Genomic DNA, 27,536 nt, shown 5'->3' on the forward strand with positions numbered 1-27,536 from the left:
GTCGGTCTTACCTGGTGTGTAAGACGCGGGCAGACAGCGGCTCTACACGAAGGTTGTAGAACCTCGCAAATGTATTGGGTATAGCAGACAATCTCTGCAGATGTCTGCCAGAGAAGCGCCCTGAGCCAGTGCCCACGAGGAGGCTACACCCCAGGTGGCATGAGCTCTCACTGCCAGTGGGCACGGGAGATCTTGGGATCATTATGCCAAGGTGATGGCGTCCACGATCCAGTGCGGCAATCTCTGTTTGGAGACAGCTCTCCCCTTCTCCTGTCCTCCAAGACAGACAAAGAGCTGCTCAGACCTTCTGAAGCTCTGCGTGCGGTCCAAGTAGAGGCGCAGGGTGAGTACTGGACACAACATGGAAGGAGTTGGGTCTTCCTCCCCAGGAGGTTCACCACCTGGTCTCTGAAGGGAATGGTGGGAACTTTGGGCACGTAGCCAGGCCAGGGTCTCAGCACCACGTGGGAGTCGCCCGGCCCCAACTCTAGGCACTCATTGGACAAAGAGAGTGCATGCAGACCCTCTACCCTCTTGACGGAAGTGAGCGCCACTAGTAGAACCGTCTTCATCGTGAGATGAGGTAGAGCGGCTTCTCCTAGGGGCTCAAACGGGGCCTTTCTTAGGCCCACAAGGACTACATTAAGGTCCCAAGAGGGTATGGAGTGCGGTCGGGGAGGATTCACCCTCATCGCGCCCCTCAGGAATCTGATGACCAGGTGGTGCTGCCCGAGAGACTTACCTGCCACAAGATCGTGATGTGCAGCAATGGCGACATAGACCTTGAGTGTGGAGGGAGAGAGGTTGCTCTCTAAACATTCTTGAAGGAAGGACAGCACGACACTGATCGCACAACTCTGTGGGTCTTCCCTGCGGGAAGAACACCAAGACGAGAAGAGGCGCCACAGCGAATGGCATGCAGAGCAGCACGTGCTTGCCCTGGATGAGAGGAAGGATCCTCTTCAATGCAAGCCAAGCAGCCAGCAACTCCAGGCAGTTGATATGCCACTGCAGGCGGGGTCCTGTCCAGCCCCCCGACACTGCATGCCCATTGCACAAAGCACCCCAGCAAAGCAGGGAGGCGTCTGTCATCACCACGACGCACCTCGAGACCTGCCCAATCGGGACTCCACTGGCGGTCTGCCGTCGAGGACGCCATATGCCCCAGGAGCCTCTGAAAAAGTTTCAGTGGGACCGCTGAGTGCTGCCTGATGCAGCATTGACTGGGTGCGCTTGGTGGTGAGGTGCGCTGTCATGGTAACAGAGTCCAGTTCCATACCGAGAAAAGAGGTGCTCTGCGCCGGGGAGAGCTTGCTCTTGTCCCAGTTGACCTGTAGGCCAAATTGGTCGAGGTGCCAGAGCACAAGGTCCTTGTGCATACACAACAGATCTCGCGAGTGAGCCAAGATAGTTGAGGATATGCACTTCTGCTCCCTGAGGGGAGTGAGAGCAGCCTCCGTGACCTTGGTAAAGGCACGGGGAGACAGGGCCAGACCGAAGGGCAGGAACTTGTACTGGTATGCTCTACCCTCGAAGGCAAACCGAAGAAACGGTCTGTGCCGTCTGAGAATCGAGACATGAAAGTATGCGTCCTTCAGGTCGATTGCCACGAACCAATCCTGATGTCGGATAGACGTCAGCATGCGCTTCCGCGTCAAGATTCTGAAAGGGAGCCTGTGAAGGGTCTTTTTCAGAGTGCGCAGATCCAGGATAGGGCGCAGCCCCCACCTTTCTTGGGGACGATGAAGTAGGGGCTGTAAATCCCCGAAGATATCTCTGCTAGAGGGACGGGCTCGATCGCCCCCTTCGCCAAAAGGGTGGCAACCTCGGCCCGAAGCATTCTGGCCTCGCGCCGAGGTGAACAGAATGCCCCGGAACTTGAGCGGGCGCCTGGCGAACTGGATCGCGTAGCCGAGACGGATCGTCCTCAATAGCCAACATCTAGTTAGCACTAGCAACAGGTTGGGGAGCTGTGACCAGGCCACATCCAAGTCTCCGCGCGAGTCCGCCACATCCAAGATTACAGCGGCGAGACATGCCTGGCGACAAGTGCACGCTGTGAGAAATTTGCTCTTTTAGGGAAATTTGCTCTAGTAGACACCCTCGGCTCGCTACCGAAATGTCCAGGGTAACTCACACACACCAGGACAAATCCTCTGCTCTGCGTCGTAGAATCCAGTAGTTTAGCAAGAGATAATGCACTCAGCATGTAAGCTTAGCAGGTTCTGAAGAACAAAAGGTGAATGAATGGGCACGCCTTCTTCCTTTTTATACCCGTATGTACGGGCCGGAGACTGGCATGCCATGCCATTCGCTAAGTTCATTGGCCTTTTAAAAGTACAATCAAAATCATAAATTCTCAAAATAAAACCCCATTCTGTCGGTTCGACAAAACATTGAGAGACCGACAGAAAGGGAAGTGTCATTTCTTCAGTGTTGTCACATGAAAAGATATAATAAAATATTTACAAAAATGTGAAGGGTGTACTCACTTCTGGAAGTATTGGAAGTAATGAAATAGTTATCAAAAGTTTTGACAATCATAATACACCTGTAATGCAAAGTGTATGTATTTTTGTTTTTTATGACATTTCTACATCCCAAACACAGCTACAACTAATATGTTAGATATATAGTGTGCTAATAATCAAGTATTGACAAAATATCTCTATTATCAAAACAAGTCTAAGCTATCTCCACAGCAAAATATAATTCTAGAAAGCACTGGATTACCACAGTTCCATATTCAATAATAATGTAATTTTGTCAAAGGAAATGTACAACTACAACAGAGTTACTCTGACATTTGAATGGAGCACTAACAATATAAACGAAAAACATTAATCCACATAAATGAATAATGAATAAAAATTAAGCTCCCTAAAAACTATAAATCCATTAGCACTTGGTGAAAGATATCTCTGATGTACCATGAAAACAGATTCTTCAGAAGCATTCCGGCAGGTCACGCAAGCAGCAATATCCTTCCGCAATCGGGCCATCTTATTCTGGGCCAGACGATGTAGAGTAAGAATTGATAAATTAAGGAAGATGCCCTTGCCTTCTTTGACACGCTCTGACCAGAACCAGCACATGGTAAGGAACAAGCAGAGCACTTCACTTGGTGAGTGCTCATAGAGGATGTGCTCAATGAGTGTGGAAAGGTAGATGCACGGCCTGGCATCACGCTCTGCCATTGAAGCTGACCTAGTCCCATGAGCAACACTGGAAACATTAGTTGTGGATCTTTTACAGCTCTCTTCTAGACACCAGTGTACAGGACTGTTAAATAAACCGAGATTATTAGCTTGCTTACAGCCATATGCTGGTTGACTGGCTTCCCAACCCCCAGCTCAACATTAACCACTGGGATGTTGGATAGGTCCCTAACTGTTTTTTTTTGGGGGGGGGGTTGAGAATACATTGCTGTATATGCACATTTTTGCAGCCAAAGATAAACTTTTGGAAAGACCAAGATTTGTTTTCATTATTTAAAGTAATTTGTAAAGGAATACAACTCTGAACCAGCTGATTATGAAATTGGCCTGACATTTAAAAATCTCTTTTTGCCAGATGCTAAATCCCCACTTGCACGGTTAGTAATAGGATCGATTTCTGGCCCATCTGTTTAAGACAAATAAAAATAAAATCTTGAACTGTCTATAATGAGAAAATGTTAACATAATAATAAAAATTGTTTGGAAATTGCACAATGTGAATGTTTACCAGAATGTAAAAACATGGAGCGCTGATGTGTCACTCTTAACATAAAAGTCACAGCCATGGGAAGTCATTTCCGTTCAAAGTGGTAAAAGTTTTTACACAGAGTGACATTCTCTCAGACAGCACTCAAAACTTATTACATTACAGGTTGGAGGAGTTTGGAAAGCACAACAGAAATACATCAACAATGGCAAAACACGCAACAAAACATTGCAAAAATCGCTGATTACTTTGTAAATCTAAAAATATGGCTTCAAGTTCAGAGTTTATGGATAAAGCTGAGCTGGGACAGCTAAGAGAGGATCTTTCCTTCTGTCCCGGCCTGCTTTGTGTCATTGTGTTTGTTGGTTGTATGTGAAAAAAAATATTTTAAGAACTGTGTGGAACTGTGTGGTCATTCTATGTTCTAAAAAAGGGATTTGCTTATGTTGTTGTTCCTGTTAAAGTTGTTCAATTGGCACCTTTATTAGCAACCTTTATTAGGGTTGGATTATGTCACCTGTTGGATTACGTCACTTCCTGTTTGCTGAGAGTGCGTGGTTTGAGCCGGAGCCGGAGCCCTTTCAAACTTATTCTAAATACATTGTTTATTCTTGCTATATCTTAAGACTTGTGTTTTAAATTGTTGTTCACCGAGGGTAAAACTTATCCTTAATTTAACGCACTGATAAATTATGTTTATTGGATCACTCGCTATTAGCCCTCAGGCTGTTAGCATTACCAGCCTGCTTACTGCTTAACACACTGTTCTCATTATTACATCACTAATGGCTAATGTTTCAGACGTGTTTGTACCTCTGAGTGCAGATGTGGAAACGTTCGCACTTCAGTCGGAACTGGAGGCTGTGGAGAAGCAGATCCAGGATTTACTTGAGAAGCAGACACGGCTGCGAGAACATAAAACGGCGCTGGAAACATCCCGAGCTGACGCTCGCAAATCCGCGGTAAGTTTTCATTGCGATTGTAATACTCCTATCACTTCTACTCCGCGTGTTTCTCTGCACAGAGCCCAGGCTACGAGAACACAATCAGCCCAAATGCACACCCACGGCGAAAGGCGCCAGCCAGGACTGGAGCGATGACCCAACTGTCACCACCGGTCTTCGAGATCCCGACCAGGAACCGTTTTGCCGCCCTCCGCGAGACAGAATGCAATCCTGTGGTCATCGGAGACTCAATCGTCCGGAACGTACGCGCTTCCTACACTAAAAGGTAAGGTGCGCACTCATTGTTTTCCTGGCGCCCGTGTTCTTGATGTCTCTGCGCAGGTCCCTGCGATCCTGAAGGACGACGCTAACGTCGGAGCTGTCGTGCTGCACGCGGGGGTGAACGACGTCAGGATGTGGCAGTCGGAGATCCTGAAGAGGGACTTCACCTACCGACGAGGGAATGAAAAGTTCAGTAGACTATTTGCGTTAAATAAATGGTTGATGTCAGGGTGTATTGAACAGACGCTGCTCTTTGTTAATAATTTTGATCTGTTCTGGGAGCGACCTAGGCTCTTCCGCATTGACGGCCTGCACCCAGGCAGCATCGGAGCGGAACTTCTGTCTGACAACATCTCAAAGACGCTACGCACCGCTTGACTACGTCTCCCAGCGGTAAGTCAAAACTTTAACCATAGTCTGTGTGACGAGGCAGGCGTGACGAGAGCCATGGGAGGAAGAAGCGAGGCCGGGACACGATTGATAATGAGTGTCAGCTGGGCGTCATTCCGGCCTCGTATCTCTCACGGAGGAGCGGAAGCATAAAAGGACGAACGGCAGGAGAATACGGCGAGAGAGGACCGGGCCCGGACATGAGTTGAGTTTTGTTTAAGTTGGTTTGTTTGTGTGGCCGGCAGTCGTCTGTGAGGGGCTGCCGGCCTGTTATTTGCTGTTTATTGTTCATTTATTTTTGAATTAAAGTTTGTTAGATGTTCGCCGGTTCCCGCCTCCTTCCTTCCGTTTTATTGAGCTTGTTACAGTCTGTGTTCCTCCCACTCAACTGTTATAAATGTTACTGCTTCCAAATGCATAGAGACCGTATCTGTCCCCCGAATAATACTACAAAAGAATAATTTAGGCAAAACTCAGAGAAAAAATCTGATCGTGATTAAACCTGAAGACAATGTAATAAACGACCAAAACCAACTCATAAAGTTCGGGCTACTTAATAATAGATCACTAAATTCAAAAGCAGTTATTGTAAATGAAATGATCACAGACAACAGTTTTGATATACTTTGCCTTACCGAAACCTGGCTTAAACCAAATGATTATTACGGTCTAAATGAGTGTACCCCACCAAGCTACTGTTATATGCATGAGCCACGTCCGGTTGGTCGAGGTGGTGGTGTCGCAACAATCTTTAGAGACTTTCTTACTGTAACTCAGAAAAAGGAGCATAAATTTAAATCATTTGAAGTGCTTGCGTTGAACATAATTGTTCCAATTGACAGTAAAAAATCATTGCTTTCTTGTACGTTGGCTACAGTGTATAGACCCCCTGGTCCCTACACTGATTTTCTGAAAGAGTTTGCGGACTTCCTATCGGACCTATTGGTTAACGTTGATAAAGTACTAATTGTCGGAGACTTTAATATCCATGTAGATAGTGCTAACGATGCATTAGCAGTGGCGTTTACAGAGCTACTACACTCTTTTGGAGTAACACAACACATCAATGGACCCACTCATCGATTTAATCATACACTAGACTTGATTATATCTCACGGAGCCGATCTAACCAATATATATATTATACCTCAAAGCGACGATGTCACCGATCACTATCTTATAACATGTACACTGCGCACTGCAGAAATCAGCTGTTTAACTCGTTATCGACAGGGTAGAACAATTACCTCGACTACTAAAGATTTCACAAAGAGTTTGCCAGATCTGACTCCTTCAATAACCATGCCAATAAATACAGAATCGCTCGATGACATGACCAGCAAATTGTGCACTATTTTTTCTAATACATTAGAAGCTGTCGCACCTATGAAGACAAAAAAGATTAATGAGAAAAACGTAGCACCATGGTACAATAGCACCACTCGCGAGAAACACGTAAACTTGAGCGCAAATGGAAACAAACCCAATTAGAGGTCTTTAAAATTATGTGGAAAAAGAGTGCAAACCTCCGTAACCTCATAGAAACTAACAAAAACAATCCAAGGTTTTTATTTAGTACAGTTGCTAAATTAACAAATAAACAGACATCACCTGACCTGGTTATTCCGCCGCACCTTAGTAGCAATGAATTCATGAATTTTTTTTACAGAGAAAATTGAAAACATACGAGACAAAATAGTAAAAACTCAACCTCCAAGTCTGTCCTATGAATTAGTACTAACCATCACCCCAAAAGAAAGGCTACAGTGTTTTTCACCTATAAAGCAAGAAGATTTAATTAAACTTATTGCAACATCTAAACCTACAACTTGCTTATTAGACCCCATACCAACTAAATTATTAAAAGAGTTATTACCCGTTGCAATTGAGCCCATTTATAACATTATCAACTCGTCAATTAATCTAGGCCATGTCCCAGGACCCTTTAAGATGGCCGTCATTAAGCCTCTTATCAAGAAACCAAACTTAGACATCAATGAACTGGGAAACTATAGACCGATTTCAAATCTCCCTTTCCTGTCTAAAATACTAGAAAAAGTAGTGTCCACTCAGTTGTGCTCTTTCTTACAAAATAATGACATACACGAAAAATTACAGTCAGGCTTTAGACCGCATCATAGTACTGAAACTGCGCTCGTTAAAATTACAAACGACTGTTTATAGCATCAGATAAAGGTAACATCTCACTCCTGTTCCTGCTTGACCTTAGTGCTGCGTTCGATACTGTAGACCATAAAATACTTCTAGATCACTTACACAATTATACCGGTATTCAGGGACAGGCACTACAATAGTTCAGATCTTACTTATCAGACAGACATCAATTTATCCATTTAAATGGGGAATCATCAAATCTAACACAAGTAAATTATGGATTACCTCAGGGATCGGTTTTAGGACCCTTGCTATTCTCCATATACATGCTGCCCCTTGGAAACATTATTAGAAAACATGGAATTAGCTTCCACTGTTATGCAGATGATACTCAGCTATATATCTCATCAAGACCAGATGATTCCTTCCAGCTATCCAAATTGGCAGAGTGCATCGACGATATAAAGCATTGGATGACTTGTAATTTCCTTCTATTAAATTCTAATAAAACAGAAATATTACTTATCGGACCAAAGACACGTGAGCAGAATATTTCGGATTATAACCTGCAAATTGAAGGCTGCACTGTTACTCCAACAAATACAGTTAAAGACATAGGCGTTATATTAGACAGCAACCTGTAATTTAAAAATCACATCTCAAATGTCACAAAAACAGCCTTCTTCCACCTTAGAAATGTTGCCAAATTACGAAATATTTTATGTGTGGCTGACGCAGAGAAGCTTATTCATGCATTTGTGACATCAAGACGTGACTACTGTAATGCACTACTTAGTGGTTGTCCTGCATCATCAATAAACAAACTACAGTTAGTTCAGAATGCAGCTGCCAGAGTTCTAACCAGGTCCAGAAAATATGATCACATAACCCCAATTTTATCAACCCTTCACTGGTTACCCATTAAGTATCGTATTGACTTTAAAGTACTTTTAATTACTTATAAAGCCTTAAACGGTTTAGCCCCTACCTACATAACAGAGCTTCTACCACACTACAACCCATCATGCTCTCTAAGATCTCAAAACTCCAGACTTTTGATAACACCTAGAATAACTAAATCCACCAAAGGGGGTAGAGCTTTCTCATACGTAGCACCTAAACTCTGGAATAGCCTTCCCGATACTATTCGAGGGTCAGACACACTCTCCCAATTTAAATCTAGATTAAAGACACATCTTTTCAGCAAAGCATTCACTTAATGCAAAATATGCTAAATAAACCACCGGGAGGATGCATTTATTAGATATTATTTACTAGAATAATCTTGATTGGTCTATAAACACCATGCACTGTGCTGTTTTTTTTACCTTTTTTGTGTTTTTCAGTTTTTCTTATTTTCTCCTGTAAAGCTGCTTTGGAACAATGCACATTGTGAAAAGCGCTATATAAATAAAATTGAATTGAATTGAATTGAATTGACTGTTATCAACATTTTTCTCTATTTAATGGTAGTAGAGATGTGGATGCCACTTATATTGTAAATGCAGGGATTTATTTTGTTCTTTGGGAATGTATTAGATTGTTGGAAGCGTATCTATTGAATAGTCAATATCACCTAACCAGCCATAATAATAATAATAAATAAATAGATGGAGCTGACAATACAAGAATCAATCACATTTTGCATCACAGTAATTTGACCACATTACAGGCAAAAAATGTCCTAAAATGTGAATGATTAATCTCTTGATAAGGTTGATCAAGTACATGAAAATAATCCATATGAACCAATTCAGAATAAGATAAAAAATGTCATTCCTTTGGGCGAAAGCAGAAGGGTAGCCATCTCGTCAAAGTCAGCTCATGTTTGCAAGGGAGCGCAAAATAATCTTTGAGGAATGAAGAGGTTTTCTGAGGGAACAAAAATATTGGTGGCGCCAGCTGTAATTTACCGCCAACCCTAAAAAAGATTTACATTAAACATTACCCTACCCATTCTCATCGATCTGGGTATAAATAACAAGCTGTTGCAATATAACAGTTGTGCGTGCATATGCAACGCTGATGTTTGCATGCACCTCGGTGGAGAGCAGCCATTTTGAAACGTACATGAAGAGTAAACACTGAAATGATTAAAATAATACCGTTAAGTTTCGGTGTTGGGTACAGGTTAATAGGACAAATTGCTGTTTAATATGCAAGCACGCTAAGATTGGCATATCATACGCACACAAAAATAGGTGTATTGTATGTACGCACAATTGAACTTTGGCGTACATATTACACGATATTGCAACAGCGTGTGTTATTTATAAGCAGTTGATGAGAATTCGGTTATCACACTTTAAGTAATAGGCCTTTCAGCTTTTTCCTTTGTGGGAACATTTACTGTGCATGTGTCTACATCAAATCAATGTGAGTTGCTCCTAAAAATGAAATAAAATACAGAAACAGAGGCAATTAAATATAGACCATCTGAAAGAAAAATTGCACTTCATTGTGCATTGGGATAGTCCTTACCTTGCTATGATGCACTGTTTGATGGCTGTGTTGCTGATGCTGAATATCATTATCTACAGTTAAACCCAAGATTTCTGCCGCACAGGACACATCTGAGGAGAATAAAACAATTGCTCACTGTAACTCATAATTCATGCATTTACAATAATTATTGAATGTTGTATTGAATGTTGTATGGGACATCAAACTTGGATCGTTGTTACAAACTGTACACAACTAAAGATTATAAAAATCAATGCCACAAGACAACACAATTTTTATAGTTTCTAAAAGCTTGAACTAAGCCTATGTCGTAAATTTTCCATTTAAAAATGTTGTCAGTTAAGTCATTTTTACATAAAAATTCCATATGAAATTGTCGTTGCTTGTGTTTGGTGCAAATCAAGAGAAGCAGCAGTGATAGCACAATGTGCTTCAATATCTACTGTTTGTGATGGTTTCCAACATTTGTAATAGTTGTGTATGGGTCTCCCAATTGATCAAGCAAAGAATATACAAAGCCTGTAAGACTTTTTTTCTGAAGAACAGTGGGCAGTTTAATGCCCACAACAAAAGACTCCTAAACAACTATTGCAAAACATAAAAACATCAAGAGTATGATTGTCACAGTCACCAGCCGGAGTGCCCTTATGCTCCACAAGAGGGCACTCTCCTCATTACCTGGATTTTCAGTTTTCAGTACAGTTCCCATAATCCATTGCCCGGACTCATCAGCCATTATTGTTTTCACCTGTATCTTGTTATCCTGTGTTAGTCTGTCTATTTCAGTGTTGGGTAAGTTACATATTCAATAGTGTAATTAGATTACTGTACAAATTACTCTCACCAAAAAGTATTTAGTTACTTATTACTAATTACTTTCTATATCCTATATCAACCTTGATTAGTTAAGTGATTCAAGGATAGACATGAAACGGCTTATTTAATTCATTCAAATTTAAACTACATAAAGTTCTCTTATTAACTGACCAAAGTATTACAAATGTGAGAATTATACATTAAAGCACGGATTTTAAAGTTAGACTTTGAATTTTGATGTCAATTCCACTATTGCACACACATATATTACACAGAGTATTTAGTTTAATTACATCAGAAGTAACTGTAATTAAATTACAGAAAAAATAAGAGTAATGCCTTACTTTACTTTTTCAAGGGAAAAGTAATTAAATTACAGTAACTAATTACTTAGTAACTAGTTACACCCAACACTGGTCTATTTATACCTGGTTCTTTCACTCAATCATGGCGAAGTCTTGTTAGTGTTACTCCCTGCATTTCTGAGCATTCTTATTTTAGCTTATTATTATTATTATCATGTATGACCTTTGGATTGTATTTTTGTCTCCTGAACCTCTGCTGCCTGCCCTGTCCATCGCCTGTTATTTCATCTGTAAATGTTTGCTGCCTGCCCTGATCTTTGCCTGTTTCTTAAACTCTCGTCTATTAAAGCTGCATTTAGATCCAAAAACCTTCAAGTTTCGGAGCAATTCGTAACAATGATATACAGTATTAGTTATTATTTTTTCTTGCGGACTTCATGTAAACAAAATGTAAAAAGACTCATAAAAAAGATATAAATTAAGAGATCCTTACTTAAACCTGAAATTTATACTGGGGCATGACAGAGTGCTGCTACATAACGCTAGAAGGGCCGCACACTGGTGGGTAGCAGAGAGAGACATCAGCTTATGTGCCACGGCTTAGCCCCAGACAGCCCCAGCCCAAATTAAATCCTGTCTCACATTAACAGCTTTGAGCCATATATATGAAAGAATGGTGCAAAAAAAAAGCACTGAAACGATTGCTGGCCTGGCTACATGATCAAAGTTCCCAACACTCCATTCCGGGACCAGGTAGTGAACTTGCAGGCACTCCCCCTGGGGGAGGACCTTTGCTGTGTTGTGTCCAGTCCGCGCCCTGCGCCTCTACTTGGAACACACGCAAGCTTCAGGAGCTCTGAGCAGCTCTTTGTCTGTTTTAGAGGTCAGCAGAAGGTGAGGGCTGTCTCCAAACAGAGACTGGCACACTGGTGGACGCCATCGCTATGGCGTACAGGTCTCTAGATCTCATGTGCCTACTCGCAGTGAAAGCTCACTCCACTCGGGGTGTAGCCTCCTCGTGGGCAGAGGCTTAGGGCGGCTCTCTGGCAGACATCTGCAGAGCTGCGGGTGGGGTTACGCCCAATTTCTTCGCAAGATTCTATATCCCTCAGCCGAGAGAGCAGCGCTTCCCAGTGTTCCCTTACGGTACCGGGTAACTAAAGAAGGCCACCACCTGTGACGGCCGACTGTAAGAGCCTCTGACTTTTTCACATTTGAAGCCTTACTAACTCACTGGAAGGTTACAACTCACGGAAGCGCTCACTGAGAGCTCACATGCCCAGGCCAATCAGTGTCGCTCCACTGGAGTTTGTGACACGGCTCTGCGCCGTGGTGTTTCATATAGGGTCCCCATTCTGTCAAGACAACACAGAGTAACCGACAGAAAGGGAACGTCTTGGTTACGTCTTTAACCTCTGTTCTCTGATGGAGGGAACGAGATATTGTATCCCTCATGCCGCAAAACTTTGCCATCTGCTGCAGTGACCGGGAGATGGCTCCCACCTCTCAGCACAAAGCTGAATGAATGGGCATGCCATCTTACTTTATACCTGTAAGTATGGGGGCGGAGATTGACATGTCATCCAACAATTTCATTTCCCTTTTGAAATTCCTCTGGGAGATGATTGGTTCAAACAAAATTCTGTCGACACAACAACAACTTTTGTAGTGAGTTTACTCTGATTTAGTAGCGGGTAGCCTTATACTGTAGCCTCATCAGGCTCATTTTCTGTAACTTTAAGGTTCGTTACTGCTGCAGCTGCAGTGTCACCTGAAGAGGCAGTAGCTTCAGGGGCATTTGCTTTCGTTTCATTCGTTTCGTATCTCCTTTTCATATCTTGTTCTGTTACAAAAGGATGTTGTTACGTATCCTGGGTATACGGAAATCCTTGACATTTTCTAGTGAGTATACGGCGTATACCTGCCTATCACGTAGACTACACCACTACACTTTCGCAAGCCACTGTAGATCCCAGCAGTGTGCAAAGTTACATGTGTTAAAAAATCATTCGGTAGGCTTTTTGTGTCAGTATCAAATATTGGAATGATGTTATCATTACAAAAAGATAATATAAACACAAAAAAATATAAAAAGACTGGAATTGATATTCCATAACTTAAAAACGTGCTTCAAAGTGTAACTCATTTTGCTTAAGTCCATCATAGCGAACTCGCACAAGATTTACAAAATTATATCCATCAAACAGAGGCCAACAAGTAGCTTGGCACACTGCTGGCATTTAGAATTTAACCCCTGCTTATGAATTTAACCCAGTCATGTATAAAACATAAATTATGAGCGTAAACAGTACATTAAGTAAAAACTTACTATTCACGTGGCAAGAGCATAATTAGGGCCTGAATCTCGTTTTTTTAAACTGGCGACCTGTGTATTTTTTGTCAAAACCTACAACAAAATTTGCCATTCCCTCTTACATGAACCATTTATTGCTGCTTTGAGCTATATTCTTCCTTGTCATTACCAAAAAGGTCATAACCACTACTTCTCTTTTCAGATGAACACAAGTTATAGTTTGTGTGTTTGTGGCCTAAACTGAGTAAGTGTCACATATGGGGTGTGAAATGAGTTTTAACTAATCGTAAAAACTTTAAAAAGGTGCTTCATGAATGCAACGATTATAGATTTTGTTGGTATGATTATTGTCTCAGGAATAATCACGGTTGCACGATTATGGCAATTATTATGCATTCATTAATTTCTACATTTTTTCTGGCCCTGCCTAAATTTAAACTTGTCCTACCACAAAAAAAGTAATAAATAAATAATATTGTCTAGTTATTTGTTTGTTTTTAATATCTGTTTTCTTAATAACGTCTTGGTTACGGATGTAACCTCAGTTCCCTGATGGAGGGAACGAGACGTTGTGTCAAGCCGACAGATGGGGTTCGTCCCTGAGAACCAATCGCTTCCGACTTCTTAGAAAAGGCGAATGAAATTGGCGAGGACTCCGACCCCGGATATCCGGGTATAAAAGGGAGACGGCGTGCCTCATTCATTCACCTTTTGTTCTTCGGAGCCTTCGCTCGTGAATTGCAGACCTTCGCTACTACTTAGCAACACAGACTGCCGGTTCTACGACGTGGTGCAGCGGACTGTCCCTTCCTGCGGCGACTTCCCCTGGGCGTCTCGGCGGTTCCAGAAGTGTCCAAAAGTTTTTTCTCTAAAAGAGCAAATTTCTCCAGCGTGGCATGTCCCGCTGTTCTCGTGGGTGCAACACACTCATCGAGGAGGGGGACGGACACGAGGTCTGCTTCCAGTACGCTGGGGCAGCCCTTGTGGATACGTCCTGCCCGCACTGCGGGCGGTTGACAATTCAGACGTTGCGTCACGGGTGGCTGTGTTCCCACGGGACTCAGCCACCACCTCGTCTGCTTCCCGTTCCATGACAGCAGTGGCTATGGCCCTGCGGTCCGCTACGGCGAGCAGCGAGGGTGATATGAGGATTACTGTGAGCGCTAATCCATCAGCCACCGGCTCGCGGACCGTTCGCACCTCGTCTCGCTCGTCTGACCGTTCCTCAACCACGTATTCGGGAACGGTGCATGATGATGAGATGTCCGTTGCAGCATCGGAGGGTGACTTACTGGCATCGGACTCCGACGATTCCTCGGAGCTCCCTCCCTCGGGGGGTCAGCCATGCTTTCCCGAGCCGCCGGCATTGGGATGCAGTGCACCGCACTGCCTCTCCCAATGCTCGCAGCTGGATACATGGTACCTCGGGTTTAAGAGCGGCTCCAAGCCGCACTCGCCCCCAGTGCCGTTCATGAGGAACTTAGAACGACCTGGAACGCCCTTTTGGCGCATGTACGTCAACTAGTTCCATCACCCTTTCTTCCCTCGATGGTGGGGCAGCTAGAGGATACGTCGATGTCCCCCAGGGGCTCGACCTAGACTCCTGTCCAAAGCATGTAGGTTTTTCGGCATCTTAGGTGTCGGGAGCTTACTCTGCTGCGGGCCAAGCTGTCCCCTCTCTCCACGTTATGGCCATCCTGCAGGTTCATCAGGCCAAGGCGTTGAGAGAGCTCCACGAGGGTAAGACCGACCCAGTGCTTATGCAGGAACTCCGCGCCATCACCGACCTTGCTCTACGGGTGACCAAGGTGTCCGCGCAGGCCCTGGGTCGGGCGATGTCCACAATTGTGGTCCAGGAGAGACACCTCTGGCTGAACCTTGCACAGATGAGTAATGTTGAGAAAGTCCGCTTTCTCGACGCACCCATCTCGCAAGGGGGGGCTGTTTGGTGAGAACTGCGGCTCGACAGTAAAGAAGCAGACAGAGGATATCAAGTATATCCTCCCCCGCCACGATTTGGCCGCCCTCTGGCCGTCGAGATGCCGTGCACAGTCTGCTTCCCAGCAGCCCTGGTCCTCTTCGACGCCTTCCGGTTTCGTCGCCCCCCACGCAGGCGGCCCCCCGGAAGAAGACATCGAAGAGGAGACCACCACCCCGTCAGCAGCCACGGTGGAAGCCGAAGCGGCCCTCATGGGAAGACCCCAGGGAGATTGAGAATACCTTCGGGCCCGACCCCAGGCATTCCATCGCTGGTTGGTCGATCCGGGACGGTTCCTGCCCCGTCCCAACAGCCCACGTTTAAGAGTTTTTCTCTCTCTCTGGGTGTTTATCACAGCTGCTCTCACCCTCTACACGACGGTGTTCGGCACCTCGACGTTGCGTCACGGCGAGACAAAATGTTGGGTAATCAGCAGCCTAAGCACTCTCAATTGACGGTGCGTTGTGCTACATCATAGTCTGGGTATTATCACAGCCACTCTCACCCTCTACACGATGGTGTTCGGCAACTCAACGTTGAGGCGAGACCCAATGTCGAGGATAATCATCAGCCTAAGCACTCTCAATCCATGGTGCCTTGTGCTACATCATCGCCAGGCAGGTAAAACAGCAGAGCCGATCTCCTCTCCGGGCCCCCCCCCCCACGGCGAAGGATCCGCACTGCCAGCCATCGAACCACGCCCCGGGAGGTCGATGAAGCAGAACATACCCCTAGCCTCCCTGTCTCAGTCCCTGGGAGCCTGAAAAGAGCTTCCCAAACCATCATGGTGACTACGGGATACGGTCCGTCTCGGCTACACGGTCCAACTCCCCAGACGCCCGCCCAAGTTTTGGGGTATCTTCTCAACCTCAGTCAGAGGCAAGGATGCTCCCGTGCTTCGGGCCAAGGTCACCACCCCTCTGGAGAGGAAGCGATCGTGCTCGTCCCTCTAGCCGTGATGTTCAACGGGTTTTACATCCCGTACTTCATCGTCCCCAAAAAGGGGGTTACTAGATTTGAGTACCCTGAACAGGCACCTACTCAAGCTGCCGTTCAGGATGCTCATGCAGAAGCGCATCCTGGCATCTATCAGATGTCAAGATTGGTTCATGGCAATCGACCTGAAGGACGCTTACTTTCATGTCTCAATTCTCCCTCGTCATCGCCCGTTCCTACGGTTCGCTTTCGAGGGTCGGGCATATTAGTACAGAGTCCTCCCTTTCGGTCTGTCCCTGTCCCCACGAGTCTTCATGAAGATCGTGGAAGCCGCCCTCACTCCCCTCAGGGAGAGAGGTGTGCGGGTACTAAACTATCTCGATGACTGGCTCATTTGACACAATCGCGAGATCTGTTATGTACACACAAGGACCTAGTGCTTCGGCACCTAGATCGATTGGGACCACAGGTCAACCGGGAAAAGAGCAAGCTCTCCCCTGTGCAGAGCATCCTCTTTCTTGGTATGGAACTCAACTCTGTCTCCATTACAGCGCAACTGACTACAGAACATGCTCAGTCAGTGTTGAACTGCCTGGAATATTTCAAGCAGTCAGCGGTCCCCCTGAAACAAATTCAGAGGCTCCTGGGCACATGGCATCCTCGGCGGTGGTGATACCCCTCGGGTTGATGCACATGAGACCGCTCCAACACTGGCTACAGAGTCGAGTTCCCTGGAGAGCGTGGCACACCGGCAATAGGCGGATGGTGATTACGCCTCTCTGCCGACGCACCCTAACCCCTTGGTCTTCAATGACCTTTCTACGGATGGGGGTCCTTCTCGGGCAGGTCACGAGGCGCGTCGTGGTGACGACAGACGCCTCCCTGCAGGGTTGGGGTGCCGTGTGCAACGGGCACGCAGTGTCGGGGCAATGGACGGGCCCCCGCCTGCACAGGCATATCAACTGCCTAGAGTTGTTGGATGTGCTACTTGCACTGAAGGGGCTACAACCTCTCGTGCAGGACAAGCACGTGCTGGTCCGGTCGGACAGCACAACTGCCATAGCATATATCAACGCCAGGGTGGCATTCGCTCACGGCAGCTAATACGACTCGCCCGACACCTCCTCCTGTGGAGTCCGCAGGTGAGCAGATCCCTGCGAGCCACACATATCCCAGGCGACCTGAACCAGACAGCCGATGCGCTCTCTCGTCATTTGACGCCTCGCGGAGAGTGGCGACTCCACCCCTGCGCAGTCCAGCTCATTGGGTACAGTTCGGGCGGGCTCAGGTAGACCTGTTCGCCTCCCTGGACACCACCCATTGCCCACTAGGGTACTCCCGTCCGAGGCCCACCCCATCCGTGTTGTGTCCAGTACGCACATTACGCCTCTGCTTGGACCGCACGCAGAGCCGTGGGAGCTCTGAGTTGGAGATCAGCAGGGAGGGCTGTCTCAAACAGAGATTGGCACACTGGATCATGGATGCAGTCACTACAGCGTACCTTTCCGAAGTTCGCCCGCGCCCACTGGGTGAGAGCTCTCTCCATACGGAGTATAGCCTCCTCGTGGGCACTGGCTCGAGGCGCCTCTCTGGCAGACATCTGCAGAGCTGCGGGTTGGGCTACACCCATCACCTTCGCGAGTTCCTACAGCCTCCGCGTAAAACCGGTATCAGCTCGAGTCTGGTGCCCAGGCTAGTCACCGTCGCTTCGCTAGAGATTGTGACAGGGCACAGTGTTGTGGCCTTTTCCATAGGAACCCCATCTGTCGGCTCGACACAATGTCGAGAGACCGACAGAAAGGGAACGTCTTGGTTACGGATGTAACCTCAGTTCCCTGATGGAGGGAACGAGACGTTGTGTCCTTCTTGCCACAAACACGTGCTGCCCACTGCAGCAGTCGTGAGAGGTCTCAGGCTCCTCAGTACAAAGCTGAATGAATGAGGCATGCCATCTCCCTTTTATACCCGGATATCCGAGGGCGGAGTCCGGCTTTCATATTTCATTCGCCAATTTCATTGGCCTTTTCTAAGTAGTCGGAAGCGATTGGTTCTCAAGGACGAACCCCATCTGTCGGCTTGACACAACGTCTCGTTCCCTCCATCAGGGAACTGAGGTTACATCCGTAACCAAGACGTTTATTATGCTGCTGTCCCTTTAAGAGCTAGCGCGCACAGATCACATGTTTTTGTATCCCCACTGATTGCGTTCGTAACAAACCATAATGGATTCAATTTATCAACGTGATATAGAGCCCATTCGCTAAATAACGTTTAAACACCACATATTATTAATAAAAATAACATAAGCATAAGTTAAATTGGTTCAACTTGCATCAGGAGTAGACTTTGAATTTGAGCTAGCGCATACAGAATGTACGCATCCTGTGAGCTGTCCTCGACACGACGCTTCTCGTCCGGTGTGCGACTCTATTACATGCTGCTTTGTTTGTTTACGTTGCACTGAAAGCTCAACTGTCACCGCTACAGCCTTGATTGTGAATGTACATGTAAGATTGGCTGTTTGGTCTCTCTGCCATAATTAATCTAGTGTGTGTCGTGGCCTCCGTGTCATGGCTCTTTAAGCTGGTGCACCGCTGGTGTAACTTTGTTTTCGTGCAAGTTGCAACACTTCCATTCCGTGCAACAGAAACACACGGTGTGAAGGAGCCTTTACATTGATTAACCGTGACGTTTTTAAGCGCAGTTAATAGTGAACCTCGGTAATCGCTGCATCCCTATTCACGATACCACACAAGAATCACTTGAACCTTTAACATCTAAAGAATCTGTTTCACAAAAAAAAACTTTGCGTAATTGATTCTTTGGGGAGCCAAAAAGCATTGCTGTGTAGCACCTTTTTTTATAGAACATGGAAAGGCAAATTCTTGGTTATTGGTTGTTTCCAAACAGACATTTTTCAATAATCCAATGTAAAAAGTTCAGAATCCCATCTCTTAATTGTTGGCCATTTATAAACGGGATAGGTATTTTCAACTATCCAATGGCCGAAAGGAATTGGCCACTTAATGCTTGCAAATCAATTCAAGAGAAAAACACGTTCCCAGGTTGGAAACGCACCATAATTCAGTAACACTCCTTTCTGTTCAGATCCCAGTCTCCTTTTTTAAGAATGTATAACCATGATACGCATTTAAACCAACATCATTTTCTGATTTGCATCTTTATTCTACATATTAAATATTTAAATTCCTTTTTTAGTTTGTCCATAATGACATTAAGCAATCTCTACTGCATTTTGTTGAAATGTGGTGTCATAATGCTGTAGTTAAAGATGTTGTGAAAGGGCACAACAACAGTTACATGCTGTAAGATCAAGGCTGTAGAAATAGCTTGTCATCAGTACAATTATGACAAAAAACAATAATTAGCTTCAGCTTTTAAGCCCTATTAATTTAATACTTTGGTACTGGATAAAACTAATGTGACAGTGTTGGAGTCAAATTTTTTCCCCCACAAAATGCTCTTTAAAGTCAACATAATTTACGTATTTTTTACATATATACATATTTGAAGTGGTTCATATGTGTCATAAAGGTCCGGTTTCACAGACGAGGCTTAAGGCACTCGTCCTAGACTAAAATGAATGTGTGACCTATCTTAAAATATATCAGTGCCATTGTTTTGTCTCAAGATGCAGACCAGTAATGTATACTTCTAAGGCATTTTTATAAAAGCGACATAAATATCTTAAATCAACTAAGGCATAGTCCTGGCTTAAACTAAGCCGTGTCTGTGAAACCGGGCCAAAAAGTACTTTTTCATAATTTTAATGAAATACTTAATATTAAAGTGATAGTTAACCCATAAATAAAAATTCTGTCATAATTTAATCACCCTCTTGTCATTTCGAACCTGTATGACTATCCCTTTAAACTTGCAGTTATATGGGTGCATCCCTAATTTTATGTCAAATGCATATAAAAATATGTTATATTACTTTATTTTGTAATACTCATTTATTACCAAAAATATAACCTAAAAAATGGACAATAAAGTTCTACTGCAGAGCAACCAATGCCATGTACATTTAATATGTTTTACTCATAAAAAAATGCTTAATAAATTACCCTATGCTTTGAAATGTACATTTAACAGACTCCTATATTATATATTCTCTGACAAACATCAAAATTATTATAAACAATGATTATTATACACAACATAAACACATACCAAATAAATCTAAAATACAGAGTCTGAATCCGGTCCACCCCACTGTTGCAGCTCACAGTATTCACCGTTGTCTGTAGTTTTACAAACTATTGAGTTACAACAGACAAAAGTCCATTAAGAGGAAGTCATGGAGGAAGTTTATGGGTGAGGTGTGACAAGTGTCAAGTGTTTAGTTTAGTTTGAATTCATAACAAAGAGAAAGTTGTCATAGACTAATTTACGCCATGTCTGATTGAACACTCCAACGTTACATTAGACTCTTTTTTTTTAAGAATCAAGCCATTGTGTTTAACACTTTAGTTATATAGTGAAAAATGACATTTCTCAAATATTCAAATAAGTGCACATTTTTTCAAACATACGAAGTATAAGAGAGAGAATACTAAAGTAACAGTATGTCAAGCAGACTGTTACATTAACAGGCACTGAAAGAATATCCCATAGCAGAAAAAGCAATACTCTCATTAACAACAGCTGTCATGTTTACTGTGTTTACGTATTTGCGAATGCAAGTACACATGCTTTAGGAAGAGCAGCACAAACTATCCATTTAATACATATTGTAGATGTACCTTGTTAAGCAGTGTATTGTTAACTAGTAAGCTCAACTTTCTTAGCTGTTTAAGAAACTATTCAATGGAAATTCCAATGCCAACTATTCTAATGCATTTCTGAGTAAAATAGGGCAATTTAGCGAAATATAAAATCAGCATATACCATCTGAAAATCGACTCTATATGACCATTAGCTGGTGGGTAAAAGGTGAAAGAGTGTTTGGCGATGTCATTCACAAAAGGAGCATGAAGTATATTAAGAAACTGAATTGAGTCAATTTTGATTTCAGATTCACTGTTTTATTTTGTTGTGCATTTATTTCTGCTAGTGTTACCACAGCTAAAATGTCTTTCTATACCACCCAGGTAGAGCAATACACCTAACACTCGGCAGCTTTTCAAGACATTTAACTCTCTTCTTTGCCCCCTTCCTCCCCCGCCCACGTCATCTTTGACTGCGGAGGACTTCGCTGTATTTTTCACTGAGAAAACATTATCCATCAGCAAACAATTCTCAGCACCTCAGACCTCGGTACACACTACCCTCACTTCAAACATTGAACTCTCCTCTTTCACCCCACTGACTGACACTGAAGTCACCAGACATCTCTCCAGCCACCCCACCACCTGTCCGCTTGACCCAATCCCCTCCCATCTCCTTCAGGCCATTTCCAGCACACTCACACGCATCATCAACACCTCCCTGCTCACCGGCACTTTTCCATCCACATTCAAACAGGCCCAGGTAACGCCCCTACTGAAGAAACCCACATTGGACCCCTCTACTACCAACAGTTACAGACCTGTCTCTCTCCTCCCATTTATTGCAAAAACACTTCAAAGGGCAGCTTTCAACCTGGTGTCTTCCTACCTATCCCAGAACAAACTACTGGATGACAAGCAGTCTGGCTTCAAAACAAACCACTCCACTGAGACTGCACTATTATCGGTCACAGAAGCACTGCGGCTAGCCAAGGCGGAATCTAAATCCTCTGTCCTGATTCTGCTAGACCTATCTGCAGCGTTTGACACTGTCAATCACCAGATACTGCTAGCAACCCTGTCATCTCTAGGAATCTCAGGCTCTCCTCTCTGCTGGTTCAAATCCTACCTCTCAGGCAGATCCTTCAGGGTGTCATGGAGGGGTTCGCTGTCCACTGCTCACCACATGATTACTGGTGTCCCTCAGGGATCGGTGCTTGGACCGCTGCTTTTTTCCATCTACACAACATTCTTGGGACCCATCATTCGGGCACACGGCTTCTCGTATCACTGTTATGCTGACGACACCCAGATCTACATCTCTTTTCACCCAGATGATACCACTGTAGCAGCTCGCATTACAGCCTGCCTCAAAGACATCTCAGCTTGGATGAAAGAGCATCACCTCCAGCCAAGACAGAACTACTCGTGTTTCCGGCACACCCCACGGTGCAACACGATCTCACCATCCAACTTGGCAATACCACAATCACTCCTTCCAAAACAGCCAGGAACCTCGGAGTCATATTTGATGAACAGCTGTCCTTCAATGATCACATTGCAAAGACAACGTGGTCATGCCGATATGCCTTATTAAACATTAGAAAGGTTAGACCCTATCTCACTTAGCATGCGGCACAACTCCAGGCCCTGGTAATCTCAAGGTTGGACTACTGCAATGCTCTCCTTGCTGGTCTTCCTGCAAAGAACCACTCCAGCTGGTTCAGAACACAGCAGCACGCCTCGTCTTCCAACAGCCCAAAAGGGCTCATGTGACACCCCTTTTCATCTCTCTCCACTGGCTACCGGTTGAAGCCCTTATCAGATTTCTATGGGACTGTCACTGGATCTGCACCGGCATACTTTCACACCGTCCTACACCCCATCAAGATCCCTGCATTCAGCAAACCAGCGGCGTCTTGTATTGCCTTCCCATAAGGGCAGTAAACCGCTTTCCCGTTCATTCTCATTCACAACTCCTTCCTGGTGGAACAATCTTCCTAACTCGGTCCGGTCAACCACATCTCTCACAACATTAAATAAACTACTTTAAACCCATCTCTTCTGTGAATACTTGACAGACAAATGAAAAGAAAAAAAAAACCTCGCTAACCCTCTCTCTTTCTCTCAACAGGTATTGGTCTAGCTTTTGTTGAAACCAGTAACTTTGTATTGGCACCTATTGTATTATTGCTCCTGTATGACATATCGCTTAGTGCTCCCTAAACTCTTTGTAAGTCGCTTTGGATAAAAGCGTCTGCTAAATGACTAAATGTAAATGTAAATTTATGTACCTGTTGACGACTTGGCTCTGTGGTGGTTTTTGAGACAGTTTCTGTTTAATGGCTTTGTGTTTGCATCTGTATGGTATTGGATGGAGGGCAGAGGGCGTTTCACAGTCAGCTTCACAGTCAGATCGTTAAATAAAGTTGGGATCAGAGCTAGGTCCAGAGAAGACACCTCAAATCCATTCAAAAACCAGATCTCATCACCTGGCCTGAGCCCTAACAATGACATAACATTAACCATTCAAAAACAATAGCAATAACAAATAACAATTTAAACAAGTAATAACAATTGTTAACAGGTAAAAATGTGTCTTGCTGCAGAAGATCTGCTCTGTCTTTGTATATAAAATATTATATTTCTTTATCATTTAAGTGTTTTAAACTTAACCTACATAACTACAGAGATAAAAGCTACAACATCACAAGTACCTTTGCTGAAAGCAAGCCCATTAGGGAGAACTTCACTGACAGTGATATGACTGTTTCTGATGCTGTCAACATAGCCTGTAACAGCAAACCCTTGTGAATAGGGAAAAAAACCTGTTAGAATCCAGCTAATGTGCCATTGGTCCCCATGAGTTTTACAAACAGCCACTTAAATTTTTACTTTGCTTACCAAAGTCTACAGTTAGAGTTGGTCGAGAAATATGCAGAGTGAAGGTGTTTAGTTGGCAAACCTCAAGCTCATCATATGACTAGAGTGACAAAGAGGCTTAGATTAGTGCACCCTCATGCAGTTCACCGACTTTTATAAACTAGACCTGATCAAGCTACAACAAGACATGAATATCTTACCAAGTCCTGCAGAAGCTCATTAGCTGATGGTGCAAATATCTCCATCCTGTCTTCTACACATCTCCTCAGCTTTAAACAGTGCAAATTGGGGTCCAGGCCCTTGAGCTAAAGTATGAGAGAGCAATTTTTGTTTAGATGACCCCTGTGAAGTTGGCACCACTAATAAATAGTCACTAAAATTGATTCTGCAAAAATGAACATTTGTGCTGGTTTTGCTCATTTTGGGGGGTGTCTGTGACGTCACTCCCACCAAATGTTGTCTAAATCTCATTAAATCTGCGCTTCTCATTTGTGCCATTAAAACAAACCCTGTAACTATTTTTGTTCCTGAGATATCACAAGAAAAATTCCAGGAGCAGTGACGTCACTCTCCACCCATGTCGTTTAAATTGTTATTTTTATTATTATTATTAATAATAAATTAGATTATTATAGATTCTAGATTATTAATGATATTATAGATTATTAATGATAATCTTAAACTATAATTTATTTTATTATTAAGTTTATTTATTTTATTTAGCCTTGTTGTGCAAGTTCTCTGGAGCTTGTGCAGAGGCAGCAGCTTTTGCCAGAGGGGAACTGGAATCCCCTGGTTGGGCCTGGGTTCTCCTGAGATTTTTTTTCTCGATTAGAGTTTTGGGTTCCTCGCCACCGTTTGCATACTGTTTTTGCACTATCTGCCTGACCGGGGGGGCTGCTTTAGAATCTTAAAGTTTTACTTAATTAATATTGCATATAGGAATTTATTATCTGTTATATTTGACCTGTGCTTCTCTCTCCTTTATCCTAATTGTGTGCTCTCACTGAGCGTGTGTGTGTGTGTGCGTACTTGTCTGTGTACGTACGTGTGTGTGTGTGTTGTGTGTGTGTGTGTGTGCGTGCGCATCCGTGTGTGTGTGTGTCTCTGTGTCTGTGTGTGTTGGTGCGTGTTGTGTGTGTGGAGTGTTTTGTGTGTGGGTGTGTGTGTTGGTGCGTGTTGTGTGTGTGGAGTGTTTTGTGTGTGGGTGTGTCTGTCTTCTGTGTTTTCAACCTTTTCTTGTTTTTGCAGGTACAACTTTGATTGTTTTGCTTGTAGTCAATGTGTCTCATGTACAGCTGCTTTGTAACAATGAAAATTGTAAAAGCGCTATATAAATAAAGTTGAGTTGAGTTGAGTTAAATTGCCCCAAATGGGTGGTGTTTGTGCTCGATTTGTGCCTGTCTGTGCTGTTAAAAGAAATCCAGTTACTATGATTCTCTCTTAAATATAATGTGTGTCTATTTGCGAGTGCAAGTACACATGCTTTACTTATTCGGTTCCCCTTTGGTGGAATGAACTACCAGCCTCCATCCAAACTGCAGCATCCTTCACAAGTTAAAAAAAACAGCTCAAAACTTACCTGTTCCGCATTTATTTGACTAACCAATAACTCTATGTCTGTCTGTCAAAAAAAAAACTTTTTGTTCATTCTCTCCTTTGTTTACTCCAGCTTTAATCCTCCTAGTAACATGGCCTTGTAAACTAACGGTACTGTTTAGCGTGTTGACAAAATGTTTACATGCTCTCCTACTTGTAAGTCGCTTTGGATAAAAGCGTCTGCCAAATGAATAAATGTAAATGTAAATTAGGAAGAGCAGCACAAACTATACAGACATTGAATATATCTTGTTGTAGGTGTTACTTCGCAAGTAGTTTATTGTTAATTACTTTCTTAGCTGTTTAAGAAACTATTCCAACTATTCTAATGCCTATTCTAATGCATTTCTGAGTGATATTAGGTAGGGATAAATAGGGATATTTGACAAAATATAAAATTAGCATTGGATCTGAAAAGTTGACTATATATAAAAAAATATAACTCAAATTTAACTTTTGGAAGGATGCCCATTATCTCCAATGCGTTAGCAATCGAACCTCTGGCAATCTCTTAACAGGGGTTTACAGGGGGGCTTTCGAGGGGGTGGAGGACCATAAAGAATCATTATATGCAGATGATTCATTATTATACATTTCCAACCCATCCAAATCTATTCCTGCCATAGTTTCCAGAAATTTGGACAAATATCAGGGTATAAACTTAATATGGGGAAAAGTATACTATCTCCAATTAATTATTTAACTGATCAACAATCTTTGAAACCCTACCCTGTAAAACTTTAACCCAGCTTAATGCCAATATATTTGCAGATCTGTATAAATGGAATTTTTCAAAAATACTGTATCAAGTATCACACGATTCACAGAGATGATCTCATATTGTTATCTCATTAGCAGGAAAAATGTATATAATAAAATTCTTATTTGTATTTCAGTGTAGAACAATATATATTAAATAGAGTATGTTTTCAGAATCTTGATAAAACTATTGCAGAGTTTATTTGGGATGGAAGGATGCCTTAAAAAAATACATTTTTTTATGGAAGACATTATTACAAAGATCCAAATCAGAAGGAGGAATGGGACTTCTTAACTTTCCATTTTATTACGGAATTGAAATATAATTTTTAATATATAATATTTAATACTGTATATTTTATTAAGTGTTGAAATGACAGAGGAGGAATCAATGGAATTTAACAGCACTTAAACCAATTCATTGCTCATCCCAAGGCACGGACTTATACAATTTAAAGTAATACATCGTTTACACTGGTCTAAACAAAAGATCAGTTGATATTCCCAGATGTATACTCTTCATGTGATCGTTGTGGGTGTGCACTGGCATCATTGGCCCATATGTTTTGGAGCTGACCAAAATTGTCAACCTACTGGAGAAGTGTTTTTCTGACATTGTCAAGAATATTACAAAGGCCTATTGACCCAGATCCCTTTAAGGCGGTTTTGAATCTGAGATAGCAAAAAACAAGTTCTGCAAAAAATGTGTATACAGTATCTCACAGAAGTGAGTACACCCCTTACATTTTTGTAAATATTTTATTATATCTTTTCATGTGACAACACTGAAGAAATGACACTTTGCTACAATGTAAAGTAGTGAGTGTACAGCTTGTATAACAGTGTAAATTTGCTGTCCCCTCAAAATAACTCAACACACAGCCATTAATGTCTAAACCGCTGGCAACAAAAGTGAGTACACACCTAAGTGAAAATGTCCAAATTTGGCCCAAAGTGTCAATATTTTGTGTGGCCACGATTATTTTCCAGCACTGCCTTAACCCTCTGGGCATGGAATTCACCAGAGCTTCACAGGTTGCCACTGGAGTCCTCATCCATGACGACATCACGGAGCTGGTGGATGTTAGAGACCTTGTGCTCCTCCACCTTCCGTTTGAGGATGCCCCACAGATGCTCAATAGGGTTGAGGTCTGGAGACATGCTTGGCCAGTCCATCACATTAGTTATGTTGGAATACTGCCCTGCGGCCCAGTCTCCAAGGGAGGGAGGGGTTCATGCTCTGCTTCAGTATGTCACAGTACATGTTGGCATTCATGGTTCCCTCAATGAACTGTAGCTCCCCAGTGCCGGCAGCAC

At 43.4% G+C, this 27,536-nt stretch overlaps 1 protein-coding gene across 4 annotated transcripts in view; it reads right to left on the reverse strand.

The window, feature by feature from the left end:
- tiam2a (TIAM Rac1 associated GEF 2a) overlaps nt 1-27,536 on the reverse strand; it is a 155,003-nt gene that overhangs the window by 23,738 nt on the left and 103,729 nt on the right. For all 4 annotated transcript variants that reach the window (XM_057343225.1, XM_057343226.1, XM_057343224.1 and 1 more), the window contains 5 exons: nt 24,062-24,166; nt 23,883-23,961; nt 23,696-23,785; nt 23,273-23,482; nt 9,918-10,009 (listed from right to left, as the gene is read on the reverse strand). In XM_057343225.1, the coding sequence (XP_057199208.1) occupies nt 9,918-10,009; nt 23,273-23,482; nt 23,696-23,785; nt 23,883-23,961; nt 24,062-24,166 (576 nt within the window). The remainder of the gene's footprint in view (nt 1-9,917; nt 10,010-23,272; nt 23,483-23,695; nt 23,786-23,882; nt 23,962-24,061; nt 24,167-27,536) is intronic.

The sequence above is a fragment of the Triplophysa rosa genome, linkage group LG10, assembly GCF_024868665.1.
Source record: "Triplophysa rosa linkage group LG10, Trosa_1v2, whole genome shotgun sequence".
Taxonomy (NCBI): Eukaryota; Metazoa; Chordata; class Actinopteri; order Cypriniformes; family Nemacheilidae; genus Triplophysa; species Triplophysa rosa.